Source organism: Macrotis lagotis, chromosome 4 (assembly GCF_037893015.1).
Source record: "Macrotis lagotis isolate mMagLag1 chromosome 4, bilby.v1.9.chrom.fasta, whole genome shotgun sequence".
Taxonomy (NCBI): Eukaryota; Metazoa; Chordata; class Mammalia; order Peramelemorphia; family Peramelidae; genus Macrotis; species Macrotis lagotis.
Genome location: NC_133661.1, coordinates 169,469,981 through 169,492,836, shown reverse-complemented (window position 1 = coordinate 169,492,836; position 22,856 = coordinate 169,469,981). Strand labels below are relative to the sequence as shown.

The 22,856-nt window shown below is 32.9% G+C and overlaps 1 protein-coding gene across 1 annotated transcript in view; it reads left to right on the top strand.

The window, feature by feature from the left end:
- Positions 1-22,856, top strand: part of LOC141522761 (protein unc-13 homolog C-like) — a 199,191-nt gene that overhangs the window by 39,495 nt on the left and 136,840 nt on the right. Inside the window, exon 2 of the mRNA XM_074236226.1 lies at positions 1,145-4,368. Within this exon, the coding sequence (XP_074092327.1) occupies positions 1,377-4,368 (2,992 nt within the window). The 5' untranslated portion in view covers positions 1,145-1,376. The remainder of the gene's footprint in view (positions 1-1,144; positions 4,369-22,856) is intronic.

Sequence of the window (22,856 nt, the reverse complement as noted above, 5' to 3'; positions counted from 1 at the left end):
CTTAAATGACTTGCCTGAATTTGTATAGCTAATAAATGTCTGACATGGAATTTGAACCCAGGTCCTCCAGACTCCAACTCCAGTAACTTCGCCATTACATTATACTGTCTTTTGACAATATACTTAGTTAATGCAAACCTGTTATTATACATGTAATTTAAGAAAATAGATAACCAGAGCATGAAATAGCAAATGATTGAAAATAATAGAAGAAAGGTTACAATTACATATTACCTGGGTCCAGTAGAATGTAAACTCCTGGAGACAAGGGCCATAATATGAATTTTACATTTGTTGTTTTGAATTTAGTGAAATAATAACCTTCATGACTCATGCTTTATTTGTCTTTGTATGTTCTTCTGTACAAAAGCAACAGACCCTTTTTACATGATATAAGATGTTTAAAAAGGATTTTGACTCAGAATTTGAAATTTTGGAAAAGAAAATTTGAGAAAGTCTTAATATTAATAAGCACAATTATGATAAAGAATAGCAAGATAAAAAGACAATATCATATTAGATTAGCAGTAGCCATTTGTATCACATCTAGAACAGTGATTTCCATTTATTAGTGTTCTATTCATATCTATTAGCAGTATTCTGATATACAGTCTGATTTAGGAGAATGGTTAAATAATTTTATTAATAATTGTAAAATAATTACTTTATAAAAATTATTGGATACTGGATTATTGCCAACCAGTTGTTGAATTTATTTTAACTTTTTAAAATAAATTTATTGAATTGTCACTCTTTTTAAAAAAATTTTAAAAATTCATACTAGTCTAGACAAAGTATTATGGATACCTCAGTTGATTCTGTACTCAATTCAACAATCATTCAGTACCTACCATGTGCTAAGAATTTTGTAAGATAATAGGGATGAAAGGCCAGAAATGATCCCTGCCCTCAAGGGACTCACATGTTACTGGGGGGGAAAATATGAACAGAAATGTATAAGTACAAAAATATATGTAGATTCATATAAAAGTAGAGAGGGCTTTCATATTATGTAGCTTAAGCAAAGCCTTGTAATATATATAAAATGCTTAGGCTTAATCTGGATTCTAGGGATCCTAATTATTAAGAGTAGAATGAATTTTTACTTTTAATATACATTTTAACAAAATTCCTTCCCTTTTAGACACTACATCAAGCCATGGAAAGAAGAGAAACAATAATGTGGCTTTCCATCATAATTGAATATCATCCATGAATGAAATTTGTTCTTCTTCATCTAAGGACAAGTGCTTGACATCTCAACTATCTTCAAGTGATTAATAAAACACAGTAATGCTTAGGTTGGAGTTTCAAATTTCCATCTGGGGATATCATTCAGTTTTTTCAAACAGGAGGGGACATATAGATTACCCTCCATGGTGTCTGATTTTTTTAAGAGCCTGATCTTAAATTATTTGCAAAAGCTTTGTAAAGGAATGTTTACAAAGAAATTGGGAAATACTACAAAAAAGAAAGAAAATTGCTCCAGCAAAAAAGAGCAAGACGCTCTTTTGTCTGGCCAGACCAAACCACCTAAATTTTCTAGCACTTTAAAAAGTACCGTAAAAAAAATTGCCAAGTGTTCGTCTGCTCGCAACTTGTCCACCGAGGACAACGAAGTCAATAGAGAATATTCCCTCTCTCCTACATTCAGTTATCGTGTCGCGATTGCTAATGGACTGCAAAAGAATATTCTTGTGACCAACACCAGTAATGAGGATCTGGTTCAAGAGCTGTCATCTATTGAGAGCTCCTACTCAGAATCATTAAGTGAGATCAAGGGCAGCACTGAGCTCAAGGAGCACTCCTCACACACGATGCCAGTAAGACGCAATCGGAAGAGTTTGAGCAGCCTGGCTCCCTCTGAGGGAAGCTCAGATGGGGAGCGCACATTACACAGCCTGAAACTAGGAGCCTTACGCAAATTGAGAAAATGGAAGAAGAGCCAAGAATTCGTCTCCTCTGATTCAGAGTTGAGCACAATGAAAAAAACCTGGGGCCTCCGAAGCAAATCATTAGACAGAACTGTTCGTCCTCAGAAAACAAACACCCTGGAACCTGGGTTTAGTTCATCAGGCTGCATTAGTCAAACCCATGATGTTATGGAAATGATATTTAAGGAACTTCAGGGAATAAGCCAGATTGAAACAGAACTTTCTGAATTAAGAGGCCATGTCAATGCTCTCAAACACTCCATTGATGAAATCTCTAGCAGTGTAGAGGTTGTACAAAGTGAAATAGAACAACTTCGTACTGGCTTTGTCCAATCCAGAAGGGAAACTAGAGACATTCATGATTATATTAAACAAATAAGTCATACTGGGAGCAAAGCAAGTCTAAGATTTTTAAATGTGCCTGAAGAAAGATTTGAATATGTTGAAAATGTTGTATACCGGATTCTCATAGATAAAATGGGGTTTTCAGATGCACCCCATGCTATAAAAATTGAATTTGCTCAAAGAATAGGGCAGCAAAGAGATTGCCCAAATGCAAAGCCTCGTCCCATACTAGTATACTTTGAAACACCTCAACAGAGAGATTTCATATTGAAAAAGTCCTATAAACTTAAAGGAACAGGCATTGGGGTGTCTACAGATATTCTAACTCATGACATCAGAGAAAAAAAAGATAGAGGAATGCCAACTTCCCAAACCTATGAGAGTATGGACATGAAGCTCTCTACTCTTGAGCCCAAAATCAAAAGGAGCAGTTGGCAGTCACCAGATGATAGTGATAAAGATCTAGATTCTGACCTCAATAAAAACAGTTATGCTATGATAACCAAGTCAGAATTTCAAACCAAAGCAAGTGGTCCAAAGTCAAATGCAAAGTCTCATAATGTTAAGAGTAAGAATAAAACTGCTGATAGCAGCAAATTTTCAAATAAATCAGTTTATGATGAACAAGCTCCAACGTTCCCTGAATCTGATAACTTGGAGAAGGAATCCAAGACCTATTATGCTGACATGGCTCCTCTCTGGCACTCACAAAGTGATTTTCTCACACCCAAACTGAGCCGTTCTGAATCTGATTTTTCCAAACTATGTCAATCTTATTCAGAGGATTTTTCAGAGAATCAGTTTTTTACCAGGACAAATGGAAGTTCTCTTTTATCTTCTTCAGACAGAGAACTTTGGCAGAGGAGACAGGATGGTACATCCAATTGGTATAGCAGCTCCCAGGACCAGAACTTAAATAGAAGTATTCAAAATAACCAGGGTCCCAGTGAAATAGAGAACACTGAAACAGTAGACAGTGGTGTCAGTAATGGAGTAGTATGTATATCAGGAGATAGAAGCAATTATAGTGATTCACAGCTTTCTTTGCGAGATGATCTGTCACCATGGAAAGACTGGAATCAGTCAGAACAAGGGGCAGATTTGGGTCTTGATTCATCTACACAGGAAGGTTTTGACTACGACACCAACAGCCTGTCAGACCCACAACTGGATGGTGACAATAAAGATCTGGATGATCTAGGAAAGTGCCATAGTGATCTTCCAGATGACTCAGAGAGTTATGATTTTACCTTAGATGACAATTCTTCCCCATGCCCAGGGTTGGATAATGAAACACAAGGCCAATGGGTTGGCCCATATGATGCTTATCAGGAATCTAATTCTAATGAACTTTACCAAAATCAAAATCAATTGCCAATGCTATATCGGAGTCAGAGTGAGTTGCCAAGTGATGCCTCAGAGGATGCTGCACCCAAATCTTGGCATAGCAGATTGAGCATAGACCTTTCTGATAAGACATTTAGCTTTCCAAAGTTCGGGTCTACCCTTCAGCGAGCTAAATCAGCTTTGGAAGTTGTGTGGAACAAAAGCACTCAGAGCCTAAGTGGATATGAGGACAGTGGGTCATCCTTAATGGGGCGATTTAGAACATTGTCCCAGTCTACTGCAAATGAATCAAGTACTACCCTTGATTCTGATGTCTACACTGAACCATATTACTACAAAGCAGAGGATGAGGAAGACTACAGTGAACCTGGAGCTGAACATGAAACAGATTATGTAGAAGTAATGGAGCAAGTTCTTGCTAAATTAGAGAATAGAACTAGCATTCCTGAAATGGATGATAATGTCCAGGAATATGAACACCCTTCATATGAAACACCTTATGAAACACCACAAGATGAGGGGTATGATGGGCAGGTGGATGACTTGATGAGTGAAGAGGGATTAGAACCTTTAAATGGAACAGTAACTGAAATGGAAGTAAGGGAAGATGAAAACCAGAATGTCCCTGAAAAGCCTCCGGAAGTACCAAAACCCAAGAGGATTCGTCCCTCCTTTAAAGAAGCCGCCTTAAGAGCATACAGGAAGCAAATGGCAGAACTGGAGGAGAAGATTCTAGCTGGAGGTACTCAAATTTAAATGTTACATTATAAATGTAATGTTTCTATAATGTTAAATGGTGTTTTGTTATAGGTATATTCTATATTTGGGGGAGAAATAATTTACCTTTGTTATATAGACCTGCTTTATCCAGATAGAATGACAGTTTATTCATGCTGTCCCCCTCTAAAAGTGGGGGTGTGTATTAAAATTGAACCCTAAAAACTTGAGATTAAAAAGTTAAAACCATAGAACACTTTAAATATAGACTGTAAGTTAAAATCAACATTTAGCTACATGATGTGGGAGAAAGATGTTTACTTCCGACATAAAGAAATCAATGAAATTATAGATATCATTCCCTTGCTCCATGATGTATCTCTAAAGTATATTCTTTGGCTGTTCTCATCAAGCTAGAAAGAAGAGAGGGACTTATACCTAATCAATAGCCTAGTTGAAGGCAACATAGATTTAGAATGGAAGAAAATCCCTCAAATAGCAGAAAATTCTCAATCTATTATACACATTTATATATATATATATATATACATACATATATATATATATATATATATATATATATATATGTATATTAGGTGTGGCATTAGCAAAAGAATCGAAGGGAAGGGAAAGGAGTAAGCATTAGATTCAACCTGCTATAGTTCAGGTAATGTGCTAAGCATTAAGGAGTCTTCCATCTTCTGGAGCAGGTCATTGCCTTGACTTTGTAATGGTGTCTTTAAGTATTCTGTTCAAGGAGGCAATTTGATTTATTTTATCTTTTTGTGTGGGAAAAGTTGTCATTTTAATCTATTTTAATTAAGTAACTTTCTGATTTATGACCTTCCATATAAATTTAATCTCAATTTATCTTGTCCTTCATGATTTACCCAGCTGACAAATTTCCCACCATTTACCTTATTGACAAATATTTTTGTGAGGTTTTAAATTGGCATTACTCTTTCTCCTATGACTAATGAGTATTTATTAGTTATTGTTATCATCTCTAATAAACCAAATGAAGATATTTACTTCATTTAACTGTAATTAGGGATGAATTATTTCAGATAAAATTTTATTGGCAAGTAATTAGAAGGTTATTAATTTAATTATTATCTATAACTGACAAAGTACCTTTTTTCCTAACTTATTGGAACTAGAGTCCTACATAATTTTCTGGGTGGTTTAGGCAGATCACTGAGCACTTGGGGAATTTGCTTCATGACTTGATCTCATTCAGTCACGAATGCAGTTGAAATGTGTCAGGGTACTCTATGCTGATAGATGCAAAATAACTTGAAAGATTTGATAAATAGTAATATCAATGAAGGAATTTAATTTGTGTAAAGGTCATATAGTGCCATGGCTACAGAGATAGTCTTGAAAACAAGATCATTTAGGTTCAAGTTCCAACTCTGACCCATACTGGTTTGTGGTTCCAGTCAGGTCATTTAACCTTTGTGTGTGTACTACACTCCTTTGTAGAACTTGCAAAGAAGGTGATAAAGGAAGTGTTTCTTCCTCTGATAATTTCTAAATACAGGTCTGTTCTTTATTCCTCCACTTACTTTTACTCTCTGATAAGATCTGTGATATCACACATTAATCATCTTCTAAACCTATTCTTTTATCCAATTAGCCAGATCAAAGACTAGTTTTCTACTATCCTCAACTTTTTTCCAAATCAGTACATCTTTGTTTTGCTTTGAACTTGTAATCCTCATTATCCTAGTTTTAATCTAGAAGAGAATAGACATGCTTTCTATTTTTTTTCACTTTTCTCTTTGAAACTAGGGAATACAGGCATATATAATATATATATATATATATATATACATATATATGTATATATATATATATATATATATATATATATATATATATGTATATGTATACATATACATACCCAGGTAAACTCTACTGGGAAACATTCAAAATATCAGAAACAAATAACTATGGTAGAAATTGCAAGGTTTTCCTCTCTATAATAACACTAATAGCCTCTGTGACCAGATAAAATAAATGCCAGGGAAGCTTAAAAAACAGAGAAGTTGAGTTACTCTAGCATAGTAAGATTAATAGTAACAGAGTCTATAGCCCCCTTTCCCACAGATTGGGTATTTGAATATCAATTAATTGGCAATTTCCCAGAATTCTTTCCTCCCACTCCTCCCTAGCACCAATTAGCACCAGTTCTTATGTACAGACTCTTTTCTTCTATTAATGCGAGGTATTGCTGAATCCATATTAGAACCTTTAAAACAAAACAAAACAAAACCTTTTAAAAATGTAACAAAACCTTTTTGACTTTATTGGTTTGGCAGAATGGGTTTGCCCATTTACTCTGTCACCATAGCGAGATTCCTTACTCCAGGAGCTACCCTATGCCCATTTTTCCTGACCACCTCCTTTATTTTATGAGTAGCTCCCTCAATAAAACAGGCTTCCTTTATTGAATTGTGTGTTCCATGCTATCCTTATATTTGACTTTAGCATTCCAAACCTTCCTAAGTCTGCTTTAAGAGAATATTCATTTACCAGATAACTATCTTACTCAGTGTTTTGCTTTATTTTCTAGATCAAGTTCTAAAAACCTTAGTCTATAAATATGTCAAGATTGGTTGGCCTCGACTCCCAATCTTCTCAGAATCTGCTAATAGAATAGGCTAATTAGATGTATACTCTTGCTATGCTTTCTTTCCCTACTTCCATTTTTCATAAAACACTATTTCTCTTGAGCTTCCTGCCTGTAGGACCCTTTTTTACTTACTGCTGACCTACGGAAGTGCTATCTTGTCTTTTGAATCCTTAAATGAGCAAAATCCTTCCCTATGTGATCTCCAAAGATTTCAATCTTTAGGAATAAGGCTCACATAATCTGGCACTTGTTTTTCCTGTACCCTCTTAAAATATTCATTTTTTAAGTCCTGGAAACAGGTGCTCACTCATAATTTTCTTATTCTTGATGAGAGTGAATTCTCTGAATATCAGTTTCTCCCTCTAAAATGAGGGATTAGACTACATGACCTTTTAGGTCCCTTTTACCTCTAGATTGACAGCTGGGTGGCATATTGAATAGAGAGGTGGACTGAGGGACAGAAAGACCTGATATGTTTCAGATGCCTATGAACTGTCTGATCATAGGCAAGTCATTAAACTCTGTTCCCTCAAGTTCTTCATATATAAAAAGGGGATAACAAAAACACCAATCTTCTACGATTTGTGTAGTTCAAATGAGATAATGTCTGTAGAGGGTTTTGCAAACTTTGAAGCCATATATTAATGCTAATTATTTGATTTATGATCCTGTGATCCTAATGTCTCTAGTCAAATTACTTGTAACTGTCGTGACCCTTCTCCAACAGTTGTGATAAATTACTATTGGGTACCACTATTTCCTAGAGTTGTAGAAGGTGGAGTTCATAAAGCCAGGTCTGTGTATACCACTCCTGAATTTATATATATCAGTATACCAGTGTCATCTCATTCCTGGTCAATGGTTTTTTGTTTTTTGTTTTTCTTTTTTTTCCCCCTCTCTATTATGAATCTGTACTTTTTGATGCATTTCTTGGTTCTTAACTTTCTCACAGACCTTTGGATAAGATATCAAGCACATCAAACACTTATCTTTGACCAGTGACATGCTCTAGGCAGCTCCATGCAGTCATGTCCTCAGATGAATGGTTTTTCAGAGCCCAGGCTAACAGAGACTTTTCTTATATTCAAAGTAATCAACATTCTCCAAATCTGTGGGCAAAGATGCCTTAACAGCATTTTAGAAGCTTTTGCTATAGGTTGGCTTTCTTCTCTGGGATTTTTTTATTCAAATGTTTGACTGACTTGAAAGTGTAAGAGAGTTACAACTCCCAGAATCCTACTTTATGTTGGATCAAAAGTTTATTTTATTTTCAGAGTAGTGTCTATGCTTTTGTTTAGTTACTGACTTATAGTTCCTTGTACAAAAACTGAATATATTTTTTCAATTTTTGCTTTTTTGTAGATTCTTGACTCTTAATGCAGGACAAATAGAGAAGCATCTTGCTACTATGAAGGAAAGTTAATGAGATAGCCTTGTACAAAATATTAACAAGATGATAGAAAAGGGTCAGTCATGAATTTTATATTCCTGACTTTTAAACAACAACTAATCTTGGCCAAATGTTTTTAAAGAAGAAATATTTATGTCTCAAGAATTTTTTAAAATTAAAAAAAACTTAGCAACCACTAATAAAAACTAACATTAAAATAGTCAAAAATTAAAATGATCATACTTAAAATTATTAATAGCAAAATTATTTACAGTTTAATTTTTAAAGTATGCATTTATGGACTAATGACAAAAATATCTAGTTTACTTCCATGTGCCTATTTGTTCCCTTCTGTGTCCCTCTGGAAAATTGCATGAAAAGTACAGCAACTATCAAGAACCTGAATCTTTTCAGAATTTTAAGAGGAGAAAAAAATAAATTGTTAGACTGAGTAACTGTTCATTTTGGACAGAGGGACATTTTGAAGTCTAGATGCTGGAGGCTAACTTTTTCTTGAGTCTGTTTTAAGTGTCTTGAGTTAATTATTCTAAAGAAAATTAGCACACATATCTCTAAGTTATTCTAGTGATGATAAGGGATACCAGATTGATGGTTCAAGAGGCTGAAAATGCCTAATTTAAAAAAAAACACACCTCCTTTCAGCCAATAGCTGGGCAACTTTCCCCACCCTGCATTGCCAATATGCCTTGGCTCTTTGAGAGAAAAGCTAGCCAAGCAATGATAGTGAGTCAGACTACAGATCTGATCCCTGCTCTTCATCTCCACTGAGAAAACCCAATAAATTGCCAAGTGCCATGATAGGTTTTGTGGCATGGACATCTGCTCCCTAGGCATTGGCTTGGGGTCAAAAGATTTTCTTACTCTGGCCACCATTAGGCAGTTATGATGCCTTTTATTCATTTCTGTCTCAGACCCAATTGGACCCCCCAAAATTTTGTTATAAAACCCTATGACTCAGTGTTCCCTGATAGATCTCTGAGGAATTACAGAATGATAGAAATGTGTTACTTCTTTTTTCCCCAACGATTTTAGTAAGCTAGGATAAAAATGTAACTTAAAGTCTTAAAGTGATAAACTGCTTGAGCGCTACAGTGTTATTATTCTAAATAATTTATTTAGCAATGATGGTAGTAACTGAAGAGATACAGAAATGTAACCTGGAATTTCTCTTTGTTCTCTAGTTTCTAGTCCCACACTGATCCACTCCTTAAAGGAAATGGGATAAAGTAGAGATTGCTGCTCTGTGCATGGTAGAGCTCAATTTCCCTCGGGGCTCAAACTTGCAAACTGGATTACCTTTTTCCTCATAATTTATCATTACTTATAGTCTAAAAAGTATGGCAGAAGTTACATAATTCAGCCTTTTCCATAGAGGGAATCCTACCTGGGGATGCTACTGTTAGACCTAGACCTTAAGGAAAGAGAAATTTTTGAACTAATTGTTTAATTTGGAAGGGCCTCCCACCAACATTCCATCTTGTTTTCACTGCAGTATTGTTCTCCTCTCCCATCCCTGTAACTTCAAATACCTAGGGACTTCATACTGCTTATGGCTGTACTGTGCATCCATCAAAACTTGTTCAATGTTAAATTATCATAGGGTGCCACTATCTTGGAGGCCCTTGATAGCATAATAATTATATCACTAGCTGTGTAATGGGGAAGATCCAAGTTTAAATTTGGCCTCAAATGCTTAATATCTGTGTAACCCCAAGTTGCTCATCCTCTGTCTGCCTCATTTCTATCAACTGTAAAATGAGGATGATAATTGTATCTACCTCTTAGTATGTTAAGATTAAATGAGATTATATTTGTAAAGCATTGAGCATCTAATAGATGCTTAATAAATATTTGTTTTCTTCTCTGTGAGGGATAATTTAATAAATCAGTTGATCTTAAAGTATTGGTGACTGACAATGTCTTTATAGAGTTGATGAACTACAATGTATTAATTTCCTTCTCAGAGGAAATATTGCATTTAATGAAGACCTTTAATGCCTTATTTCCTAAGAGAGAATACTGTGGGAATTTAATGAATTGTGGTAAGACAGTGGAAGGGACCATTTTGAGTGATTCTTCAAATTAGACATCAGCTTTTCTTAGAAGCCCTGCCCTTACCTCTGTGCTATATAGCAGTGATATCTATCTCCAAGAATACTTGGAAATTAATCTGTTTTATGATGATTAATACATCATACACTTTCAAAATTGTAAAAAGTTTTCTGAATTCACGGCACTGGGATATAAACTGACATTATAATACAAGTAACTCACTGTTCTGCCTCTTCCTTGCTTTTTGTCACCAAATTTTCCCTAGTTTTATACCAATGTCATTTTGTTCCTGTTTTGATATGAAAAATTATTTAAAAATTCAGAATATTGTCTACCACTGTTTATTCCCACTAAATAAATGTCAAAAGGAATTGCAAATAATGGGAAAATCTAGAGTTTTTCACATACATCAAGATTTTGAAGTTAATAGATTCAATTTTTAATTTTTTCCAGATTTAAAGCCTAGTCTAGCTAGAAACTTCTTAAATGCTGATAAATTACAGTTGCTGGAAGAGTGATGAATTTGATGTCTGATTTTGTATACCCCAAGTTAGAGTTTAATGTTTCTTTTACATGAATTTTTCCTAGCTGAAGAATGTATTCCACCTCTTATTCAGCCTCTAATCCTTATTCATATAGCCTCTGAAATGGTCATATCTCTTGAGTAAGCATTTCTATTGCTATAGATTAATCCCCCACCCACCCACCCCTCTTGTCCTGGGCATTTTGTTTTAAACTATTTTAAAATGAATAGTTAGAATTGAATATATCATTACTGCTTTAAGTTGATCATTTCCCCAAGCACAATAGCTTATACTCTCTTGTGCAAAAAAGAACACATATATGAATAAGTTTAATATTTTTTGCAAAGCAATCCCATTGTTAAATGAGTGTTCTAATCAATTAAGAAAATTAAATAAATTAAAATTATTTATTAAATTAAAAATTATTAAAAATTTTCATGTGCCAAAGCACTATCCTTTTTACTGGGAACACAAAGAAAAAGCAAAAAACAGTCCTTGCCTTTATATTGTATGGGGGGGAGGGGATACTACCATATTTTCAAATAGGTATATACAAACAGATATGTCCCTCAGAGTAGATACAAGGTAATCTTATAAGGGAAAGGTAAAAACAAAGTTGGGAGAGCCAGAAATAAGCTTTTTTTTTGTACAAATAGTACACCAAGGGGCTGCTAGGAGGCACAATGGATAGAGCACTGGCCCTGGAATCAGGAGAATCTGAGTTCTAATTTGACCTCAGACACTTAATAATTACCTAGCTGTGTGAAAATTGGCAAGTCACTTAACCCCATTGCCTTGAAAAAAACAAAAAAAATAAATAAACAAAAACAAACAGTACACCAGCTGAGCTTTGGAGGAATCCATATTCTAGGTATATTATAGAAACAACTATTTGCAGCAGTACATTCTTGGTACTATTGTTTAATAATTCCAAAAGAACCATATTTAATAAGCTTATATCTCCTCCTTTAAGTTTGGGATGGTACTATTTAGGTCTTCATATAAGCTTCATTATATATTACTTGTGTAGCTTTAGACAAATTATCTAGAAATTCATAACTCTCTTTTTGCAAATTATGTAATGAATGCCCAAAGAAGTGGATTATGATGATCTTGAAAGTCAGGTTTACTTCATTTCTATTTGGTAAACATGAAGGAATAAGGAAGCTCCCATCTCTCTTTCCCTGTCATATCCTTCATTCAGTCTAGATTATAACCATTAAGAACTTCTAAGATTAGGGTTTAATTTCATTTTTAATTTGTATAATTTTTTTTTCTTTTTACACACTCATAATGGCTGAGGGGAAAAACTGCTTTTCTTCCAACTTTTTCTATTTTTCACCCAAGAATAAATGTTTGCTTGGGGTTCTGGAAAATACCCATAGATGACCCTTGTACAGCACTTTGGTCACACAAAGGCCAGAAGGAATGTTTATATTATTTAAAAAATGACAATTTCAATTGACTTTTCTTGGATGCCACTTTTACTATACTATGGTCACCAAAATTCTTTGAAGTTTTTCATTTGGGGAACTATGACCTTCACAGAATGTTGATAGCAAAACACTTTGAGGTAAATTTTGGAGTATACCCAAAAGATACTTACTCCAAGCATGGAAATAGTTTAGGTTATGGACCATATACAGGTGAAGAAAGCTGATAAAATTTCAGCTACACTCAGAATAAACAGTCTTATTTAAAAATTTCTCATGTTCAGGTATTGTTTCCCAAATCATCTTGCTTCCAGATAAATTTATTTTTAAGCTCATAGAATCTGAAATCTGTCTCCCTGGTCATTCCATTTCTGTATGATGATTGAATAGAATATCTTCCCCAGTTTTATACTTGTATTCATGATGGATTATATATTTTTAAATCATTTATTTATTTTCATCCATATGCATTTGTATATTTTTAAATTACAAAATTTCTTTCCACCCTTCCTTCCCATCCCCCTCCCCTCAGTGGTAGTCAGATTAGCAATGTACATACATATTTTGATAAACATATTTACAGATTAGTAATTTTGAGTAAAAGGATTAGGATTAATGGAAAGAGATACATAAGAGATAAGGTTTTGTGCGTGTGTGTGTGTGTGTGTGTGTGTGTGTGTGTGTGTATTTTGTTTTGTTTTGTTTTAGTTTTCTTCCTCTGATTGGGGATAATATTGTCCATAGCTGATCCAATACAGTTGTCCTAGCTCTCTGGACTGCTGAGAGGCATGCTGGATTATGTTTTTGGAATTCTGGAATTGAGTATAGGTTTATAATTTGTCCTCAACTTCCACTACTCTATTTCTTCTAAATTTTCTACCTATTAATCCTAATCTTGACATATTTTTGAGAATTAAAAAAAACATTGTTCTATGTTTCTTAGACCACATGCAGTTACAATGTTACCTGCCTAAATGATAAATGTCTCCTGTTGAGACAGGAAAGAAGAGGTTGTGGACACCAAATAGAAGTACCAAACTCTCCCCTCCCTCAAGTTAACTCTTTTTTAATTCTAACAGAATTGATAATTGCTCATGCAAAATGCTTTATAATTTCTGTATGAAATTCTATGTTTTATAGATTAATAATATAGGTTATAAATAATCTATTATTTATGAATTCTTTCCATATATATATAACAGTGTAAGGTAATTTCTTTCTCTAATTTTATTGTGATTTGACCTTTTTCATTTAAGTCACATAACAATTTGGAATTTATTCTAGAATATGATATAAGATGTTGATCTAAATTGAATTTCTGCCAGACAATTTACTAATTTTACTGGCAGTGTTTGTTGGATAGGAAATCCTTATGCTGTTAGAGTTCTTGTGTTTATTGAAGACACAACTAAAGTTTCATTGATTCTGAATTGTACTTATCTAATCTGTTCAATTGACCATCTATTCATTAATATTTTTTTCAAGACTTCCTCTGAAATTCTTGACCTTTTTCTCTCTCCAGATGAATTTTGCTTCTTTTATTTTCTTAGATTATAAAATACCCTTTGATAGTTTGCTTGGCAAGATACTGAAACAGTGCTGAGCTTGAAATCAGGAAGACCAGAGTTCAAATCTCATCTCAGACATTTACTATATGTATGACCCTAGACAAGTAACTTTACCTCTCCTTCAATTTTCTCATATGTAAGATGATGATAATAATAGCACTTCCCTCACAGGGTTGTTTTGAGGACAAAAATGAGATGAAATTTCTTTTAAATAGGTTTATTCATAAACCATTTAAGTACTATGTAAATGTTAGCTGCCATCTTCCTCCTCCTCTTCCCTCCTCCCTCCCCTTCTCCCCTGTCCTCCCCCTCTTCCAAAACACCATATCCAGGTGGCATATTGTTCAACTTGAGTCTTCTTTGAGTCTGAGTTTCTTCATCTTTATAGTGATGATGATAATAATAGCACCTATCTTACAAGAAGATGTGGATGAAATGAAATATATATATATATATATATATATATATATATGTACACACACACACACATACATATATATATATATATATATATATATATAATACTTTAAACTGTAAAGTACTACATTAAAAATTGCTAGCTGTTTATTTTAAAGGGTGTCTTATAATTATATAAATCCTAGGTGCTTCTTGGTAGGTTTAAACCTAGATAATTTATACATTTTTAATTAGAATTAGGTCCTGATTTGTGAAAATAATGAATTCTGCATGAATTCGAATGCAAGGACCTTTAGAAGTTTCATTATACCTAAAAAAAAAAGAAGTTTCATTATTCAGACTAATCAGGACCTAGCTTTTTGGATGAAATAGTTTTTTCCTACCTCTTCCTGCTGTATTTGAACATTGAATTTCTTTTCAGTTCTTTATCACTTTTGGTACCTTTCTAAATTATCTCTCCTTGAGGAATAGTATTTGCCTAGAATTGCTATTTCTTAATGAAAGGTTGTGTATATTTTAGGGACAGTATAATTACTGTTTTTGAGAATAGTTTGTTTAATTTGTCTGTAGTGTTTGAATGTAGCTAATTTTCCTCAATCCCTCCAACACTTAGCATTTTTCTTTTTCCATCTTTTCCAATCTAGTGTAGTGATCTTGTTTCACTCTCTTAAATTACTAGAGGATTTAAAGTCAATTCCATGCAAGCTTTCACTTAATTACTCTGATTTTTTTTTAACGGGGGCTAATTTTTTCTTGCTAGGCAGTCTATATTCATTCTCTCTCTCTCTCTCTCTCTCTCTCTCTCTCTCTCTCTCTCTCTCTCTCTCTCTCTCTCTCTTTAGTTTTTGCAAGGCATTGGGATTAAATGGCTTGCCCAAGGCCACGCAGCTAGGTAATTATTAAGTGTCTGAGGCTGCATTTGAACTCAGGTACTCCTGACTCCAGGACCAGTGCTCTATGCACTGTGCCACCTTGCATCCCCAGAGACTATATTCTCTTGACCTTGAAAGGTCTCATACTCTCGACACTTTTGCATTTCCCACAGTTTCTAGTAGAGACCTGGATAAATAATAAACACTAAAGAAGTACTTCTGCTCAGTCTTGGAGCTTCCTTGATGAGTTTATATGTATGTATGTATGTATACAGTGGTAAGTATATTATCTTCTGTAGTTTCAAAGATGACTTGGTTTTCAATCTTCATCTTTTGTCTTAAGTTCATGGAATCATAGAATTTAAACTTGTAGATATTTTAGAAATGATTTAATCCAATATTTTCACTTTTACAGGTAAGGCCTTGAGAAGGGGACAGTGTAGAGATAAAAAAAAATAATAATTTATTAATATCCTGTTGGAATGTGGTACCATGCTAGGAAGGGATTAGAGAGAGCATTATTTAGGTACAGATCTTCTCTGCCTGGAACTTACTAAGAAAAGGAAATAGGGGACTTTCAGAGAAAGTACAAACAATAAATAAAAATATATGATATTAATAATATGTTTAAAAAAGTTTTAGGTGTACATAATAGATGAAAACTATAGGATTCATACTTTCTGAGGAAACTAATGGAAGAAAGAGGGAAAGTGGATAATATAAATTAATGTGGGCAGAAAATAATTTACAATTGATTTTGAAATGTTTCATGCAATGCTTTATTAAGACATTTATATGTCCTAAGTATTTTGAATAATGAGTTAAGGAAGATAAAAATTTCTGTAAGAATGCAATGAGTAGTAGAAATGCAATTTAGGAAAGAGTCAGAACAAGCTTGAAATGAAGTGTGTTTTTTTTTCCCCAAGTATATTTGTCATCAGATTTGCAGGTGATACAAAACAAGAACTATTATGCTGGTTATGAGAATCAAGATTCAAAGCCATAACATATATTTTATATATAGTATTTATATATATATATAATATACTTTATATATAGTATTACTGAATGAAAATCAAACTGATGAAAATTAACATGAATGAATGGAAAGTCTTGCCTTTATATTCAAAAATTCAATGTTTTGATAATGGAGTCAGGTAATCTTTATTTGGTTCATATAAGAAGTTTGGGGGTCAACATTGAGGGATTGTAGAAAGATGGGCACGCTAATTCAATATTGATTGGAGTTGTGCATTAATAATCCTTTTTGGAAAGCAATTTTGAATTATGCAATGAAGTGGCTAAAATGTCCATACCCTTTGACCCAGAGATACCACCTTTAAGTATTCCTCAAGGAATTCATTAAAAAAAAGGAAAGGCTTCTTATATATCAAGATATTTACAGCAACACTCTTTGAGGTAGCAAGGAATTGGGGAAAAATAGATGTCAATCATATATATCATCTGCAAAGAGTGAAAGCTTTACTTCCTCATTGTCAATTCTGATTTTTTCAATTTCTTTTTCTTCTCTGATTGCTAAAGCTAACATTTTTGATACTATTTTGAATAGTAGTTGTGATAATGGGTATCCTTGTTTCACCTTTGATCTTATTTAAATTGCTCAGAGTTTATCCCCATTACTTATAATATTTATTGATGGTTTTAGATAGATATTACTTATTATTTTAGGAAAACTCCATTTATTCCCAAACTTTCTAGTGCTTTTATTAATAGGAATGGATGTTGTATTTTATCTAAAGTTTTTTCAACATCTATTGAGATAATCATATGCTTTCTGTTGGTCTTGCTATTGATATGTTCAGTTATGTTGTGTTTTCCCTAATATTGAACCATCCCTACCTACCTGGTATAAATCCTAACTGATCATGGTGTATTATCCTAGTAATAACTTGCTGTAATCTCATTACTGAAATTTTATTTAAGATTTTTGCATCAATGCTCATTGGGGAGATTGGTCTATAATTTTCTTTGTCTGTTTTGGTTCTTTCTGGATTAGGTATCAGCACCATATTGTTGTCATAAAAGGAATTTGGCAGAACTCCTCCTATTTTTAAAAATAGTTTATGTAGAATAGAAATTAATTGTTCCTTAAATGTTTGGTAGAATTCACTTATAAATCCATCTGGACCTGGAGACTTTTTCTAATGGAGTTTTTATTGATGGTTTTTGCAAGTTCTTTTGTTGTTTTTTTTTTTTGAAATGGGGTTGTTTCCTCTTCTGTCAATCTGGGCAATTTCTATTTTTGTAAATATTTACCTTTTTCATTCAGGCTATCAAATTTATTGGCATACAGTTGGGCAATATTGCTCTGAATTATCTCTTTAATTTACTTCTCATTTGTGGTTAGTTCGCCCTTTTTATTTTTGTAATTTGGTTATCTTTTCTTTTTTAATCAGATTAACCAAAGGTTTATCTATTTTATTGGCTTTTTCATAAAACCAAGTCTTAGTTTTATTTATTAGATCATTGGTTTTCTTGCTTTCAATTTTATTAATCTCTTCCTTGATTTTCAGAATTTCTAATTTGGCATTTAATTAGGGATCTTCAATTTATTCTTTTTCTATTTTTTTTAGTTCCAACAACAGTCAATATTACTGAATATTTGTTTTGCTGACTTCTTTTTCTTTTCTTTTAAAAAATTTTTTCTGGAAGGAGAGAGAACAAGAGCCTGGGAAAATGTAGACAATATAAAAATAAAATATAATTTTTAGAGAAATCTTTTAATATAAAGATCTGTGGAATTTCAGCTGATTTAAAAGTTTCATCTGAGTCTAAAATATATTTGACAGTTAAGGATGTTAAACTTAGACTGTAATAACAGTGTTATGTCTGGATTAAGTGAAATAAGAATATGATTTGATAGTCAAACTATATCTAGATAATTTGTTCAATTTTTAATGTTATTTTTTTAAAATTTTATTTATTTAAGGCAATGGGGTTAAGTGACTTGCCCAAGGTCACACAGCTAGACAATTATTAGGTGTCTGAGGTCAAATTTGAACTCAGGTCCACCTGACTTCCAGGGTCCGGTGCTCTATCTACTTTGCCACCTAGCTGCCCCCTAATGTTATTTTTTTTTAGAGACTCTTTCTAACCAGTATGGGGTATCAGATTTGACAATCATAAAATATGAAGAATAGTTGAAGGAAATGATGGAATTTTGGCAATAAAAGAGCTGAAATAGCTCATAAAACCATCAAATTCTTAAGTTTTCTAAATAATCCTAATTTTCCAAACTAAAAATGGTGACCTGAAGTGTTTCATCACTTTTCCCAAATCCACTCAGCAGAGCCAGAATTTAAAGCCAGATCCTCCTTAAAGCCAGAATCTGTATCTACCACATCTTAGCTGCTTCTAAAAAATAAGATTTATAGGAGTCATGATAATAAATTTCAAATATTTGAACGATTTCTTTAGGAATAGTGAGTAGAAGGGCAGCTAGGTGGTGTAGATGATAGAACACTGACCCTGGAGTCAGGAGGACCTGAGTTCAAATGTGACCTCAGTTACTTGATAATTACCTAGCTGTGTGACCTTGGGCAAGTCACTTAACCCCCATTTCCATAAATAAGTAAATAAAAAAGGAATAGTGAGTAGAGTTTTGCATTATACCAGAGAGCTAGAGGGAATCAAAGCCATTGAGAAATAGATTTTGTTTAAATTTAAGGAAGAACTTTCTAAGAGAATTGGTGGCCTTTTACATGAGTTCTTTATCCCCGGATGTATCCAAACAAAAGGCTATATGACCTTTTAAAGTAACTAGATGGCATAAAATGATTATACTGGATTTGAATTCAGGAATATTAAATACTTATTAGCTATATGACCCTGGAAAAGCTATTTAACATTTTTCAGCTTTGGTTTCCTTAAAAATAATTTTTTTTTTAGGTTTTTGCAAGGCAAATGTGGTTAAGTAGCTTGCCCAAGGCCACACAGCTAGGTAATTATTAAGTGTCTGAGACCACATTTGAACCCAGGTCCTCCTGACTCCAAGGCCGGTGCTTTATCCACTATGCCACCTAGCCACCCCAAAAATAAATTTGATATAGTAATAGCACCCACTTTACATGATTGTTATGAAAGTCAAGTAATACAACATATGAAGCACTTTGCAAAGCTTAAAATAGTAAATGCTAGTATCATTATTTTTGGGAGTTGCTGCAGAAAAGACTCCAGGAATGTGCAGGGACTGTGCTAGATATATATATATATATATATATATATATATATATATATATATATATATATATATATATATATATGCACAAGCAAAATAAATTACAATTTAGGGCCAAGAAATAAAAATAAATTCCTTAAATTTCAAATTTTATATAATTAAATATAAAATGTAAAAACATACATCAGATACTATATCAAATTACCATCCACAATACACCTTAATGGATTTTTTGAAAACATAAAAGAGTATTAAAGCTCTTTGGGAGTCTCAGGGTAACAAACTATCCAAGAGTAAGGCAAATAACCTGTGGGAGGCAACAATGGTATAAAAAAAGTTGTCAGTATAAGTCCTATGTGAATCAAAAATGACAAACTTCATAGATTGTCAACTATTTTTTTTTAAATAAATGTGTTTATTTTTCCAAATACATGCAAGTTAGTTTTTCAACAATCATTTTTTGGTAAAGTTTTGAGTTTCACATTCTTCTCCCTCAGTTGTCAACTATTGATAAAATGATTTCCATTCTCAAAAAATGACAAATGTTCTTTAAATGTTATATTTATGAATAATTCATAAAGAACAAGGTATATTGATTCTTTTGGTAAAGATCAGAGTGTGTAATTGTTTTTGTTTGACTGTACATGAAAAGTTTTTATGTAGGCCAATGAAATCCATTGAAGTATTCTCTTTTATAGGTATTTTCCATGCAAAGACTTTCATTGCAAAATACGTGTTTTAGATGACTTTTAATCATTTTCTTTTTAAAAATTTTTTATGTATTTTCAACCATATGCACATGTATATTTTTTTCACAAAATTTTCTTCTACCCTACCTTCCTACCCCATCCCTTCAGCAGTGAACAGTCAGATCAGCATTGTATATACATATTTTGATAAATATGTTTACAGATTAGTAATTGTTGGTATGAGGAATTAAAATTAAGGGAATTAGGATTAAAATGTTCATCAGATTCTGAAGGGCTATTTTGTGTGTGTGTGTGTGTGTGTGTGTGCGTGTGTGTGTGTGTTTTAGTTTGTTTTTCTTCCTCTGGATGGGGATAATATAGTCCATAACAAATCTAATACTTGTCTTAGCTCTCTGGGCTGCTGAGAGGTTGTCCATCTCACAATGTTGTTGATGATTTGTAAACTTTTAATCATTTTCTAGCTCATATCCTGATCTATATGAAATACAAAATTTTATGATTTATTTCATCAGTCATCTATAATATTCTTTTAAATTTTCATATTTTAATAATAGGGTCTTTTAAACTTGAGAACTTCAAATTCCAGAATATTTTAAGTCTTGAGTAGGAGTTGAATTAGATCTCTAAATTTTCCTTCAGCTTTAAATATTCTTTGATCCTAAACAATTGTACATTCTTAGAGAATTTGGACAGTTTTTTGAATCAAAATGATCATAGGAAAATTACTATATGTTTTGGCTTAGCAAGGACTCAACTGAAACAGCTCTAAACTTTCATTTTGAGTAGAGGAAAGATCTCTAAATGAATCCAGACTGTTTGGTTTAGCCTGTTCAATGAGTGGATATCTTCTAAGGCAGCTGCTTGATGCTTAAACCTGCACTGATCTATACTTAATGTCATCCTTAAAGAACCCTGAAATGACCTTTTTGGTTGCGGTGTAGAATTGGGCTCTGTAATGTCTGAAAAAGTTTGTTGGGTGACAATTTAAAAAAAATATATATTATTTATTTTTCCATCTACATGCAAAGAGAGTTTACAACAATATTTTTTCTAAGGTTTTGAGTATCACAAATTTTCTCCCTCTCTACATTTCTTCCCCCACCCTTCCCTGACAGAAAGCAGTATAATAAAGGTTGTGCATGTATAACTATGTTAAACATCTAATCATATTAATCATGTTGTGAAAGAAGAATAAAATCAAAAATAAAAAACATTAGAGGGGAAAACATAATAGATAATTAAAAAATTGAAGGTTGTAAGCTTTGTCTGCATTCAGATTTCATAGTTCCTTCTCTGGATGTGGATGGCATTTTCCATCACAAGTCTTTCAGAATTGTCTTTGATTATTATACTGTTGAAATGAGCAGGTCCATCATAATTGATCAACTCAATGTTTCTGTTAGTGTGTACAATGTTCTTCTGGTTCTGCTCACTTCATTTAGCATCAGTCTATGTAAGTCTTTCCAGACTTTTCTGAAGTCCCATCCTTCATGGATTTTTAATAGAAAAATGGTGCTCCATCACATTTGTATGCCACAATTTGTTCAGTTATTCCCAAATTAATGGTCATCCCCTTGATTTCTAGTTCTTTGCCTCTACAAAAAGAGCTGCTATCGATAGTTTTGTACATGCAAGTTTTTTACACTTTTTTTGTGATCTCTCTGGGATTGACTTTTGGGCATAGTTCCAAATTGCTCTCCAGAAAGGTTGGATCAGTTCACAACTCCTAGGTGACAGATTTTCTTTTTTTATAATCCTTTCTTCTAGTCAGTTTATGGCTAATCATAAAACAGTAGCCTGCCCTGAAAAATTCTTTATTTATTTCTGTTTGTTGGATTCTATTTAAACTATTTTAAAATTTGTGTTCTAAAAAAATGGGTATGGTCTCTTTAAAATGAAAAATAATTGATATTGTTTGAGATTGCTGCCAAAGTGACCATTTTCATGTAAAGGAAATTAAGTATAAACTTAGTTTATTTACAATATAAGCTCAAGTTTCAAAAATCTAAGTTTGAAAAGTTGGCAACCAGCTGTGAAACGCCTTTCTTATTGGATCAGCATAATCAAAGATCTATATACTACTGATATACATATGCCCAATGTGCTTATTAAATTTTTCTTTAGCTTTTCTACCAAACAAAGTAGAAAAAGTAATTTAGATGTCTGAAGAGAAGATAACTAAAATCATGTGGTGAATTATTTTAGCCAAGCCAAAGAAAAACTGATGATATGCAGTGAGCTAAAATCCAACCTGTAGTTATTAAGGATCAAACTCGGTGATATTAAATGAAGTCATAGCTTAATTATTTCTAGATTTGGTACATCAACAAATAACAAAAATATCAGAGAATATATAATGTTTGTCATTTTTTTTAGCATAAATGAATGGAATCTGCTTCTAACCTAACTAATAGGATTCTTAAAGGGAATAACAGACATTGGACTAACCAAGAAATGATCAGGATGAGGATAAAAAGATTAATTTTACTTATGACTGTAGAAAGAATCTATATTACATTAATAAGCCCAGGTAATGTTGTCTTTTAAAATATTGATTCAGAGTGGATATCTTAATAAGAGTGATTATATGTATTTTTTAGTTCTTAATAAGTTCTGATTTGACTGTTATAAAACATAATTTGGGAGAAAAATAGGTCATATTCTCTTTGACTTAGGTAATTGTAACTTTA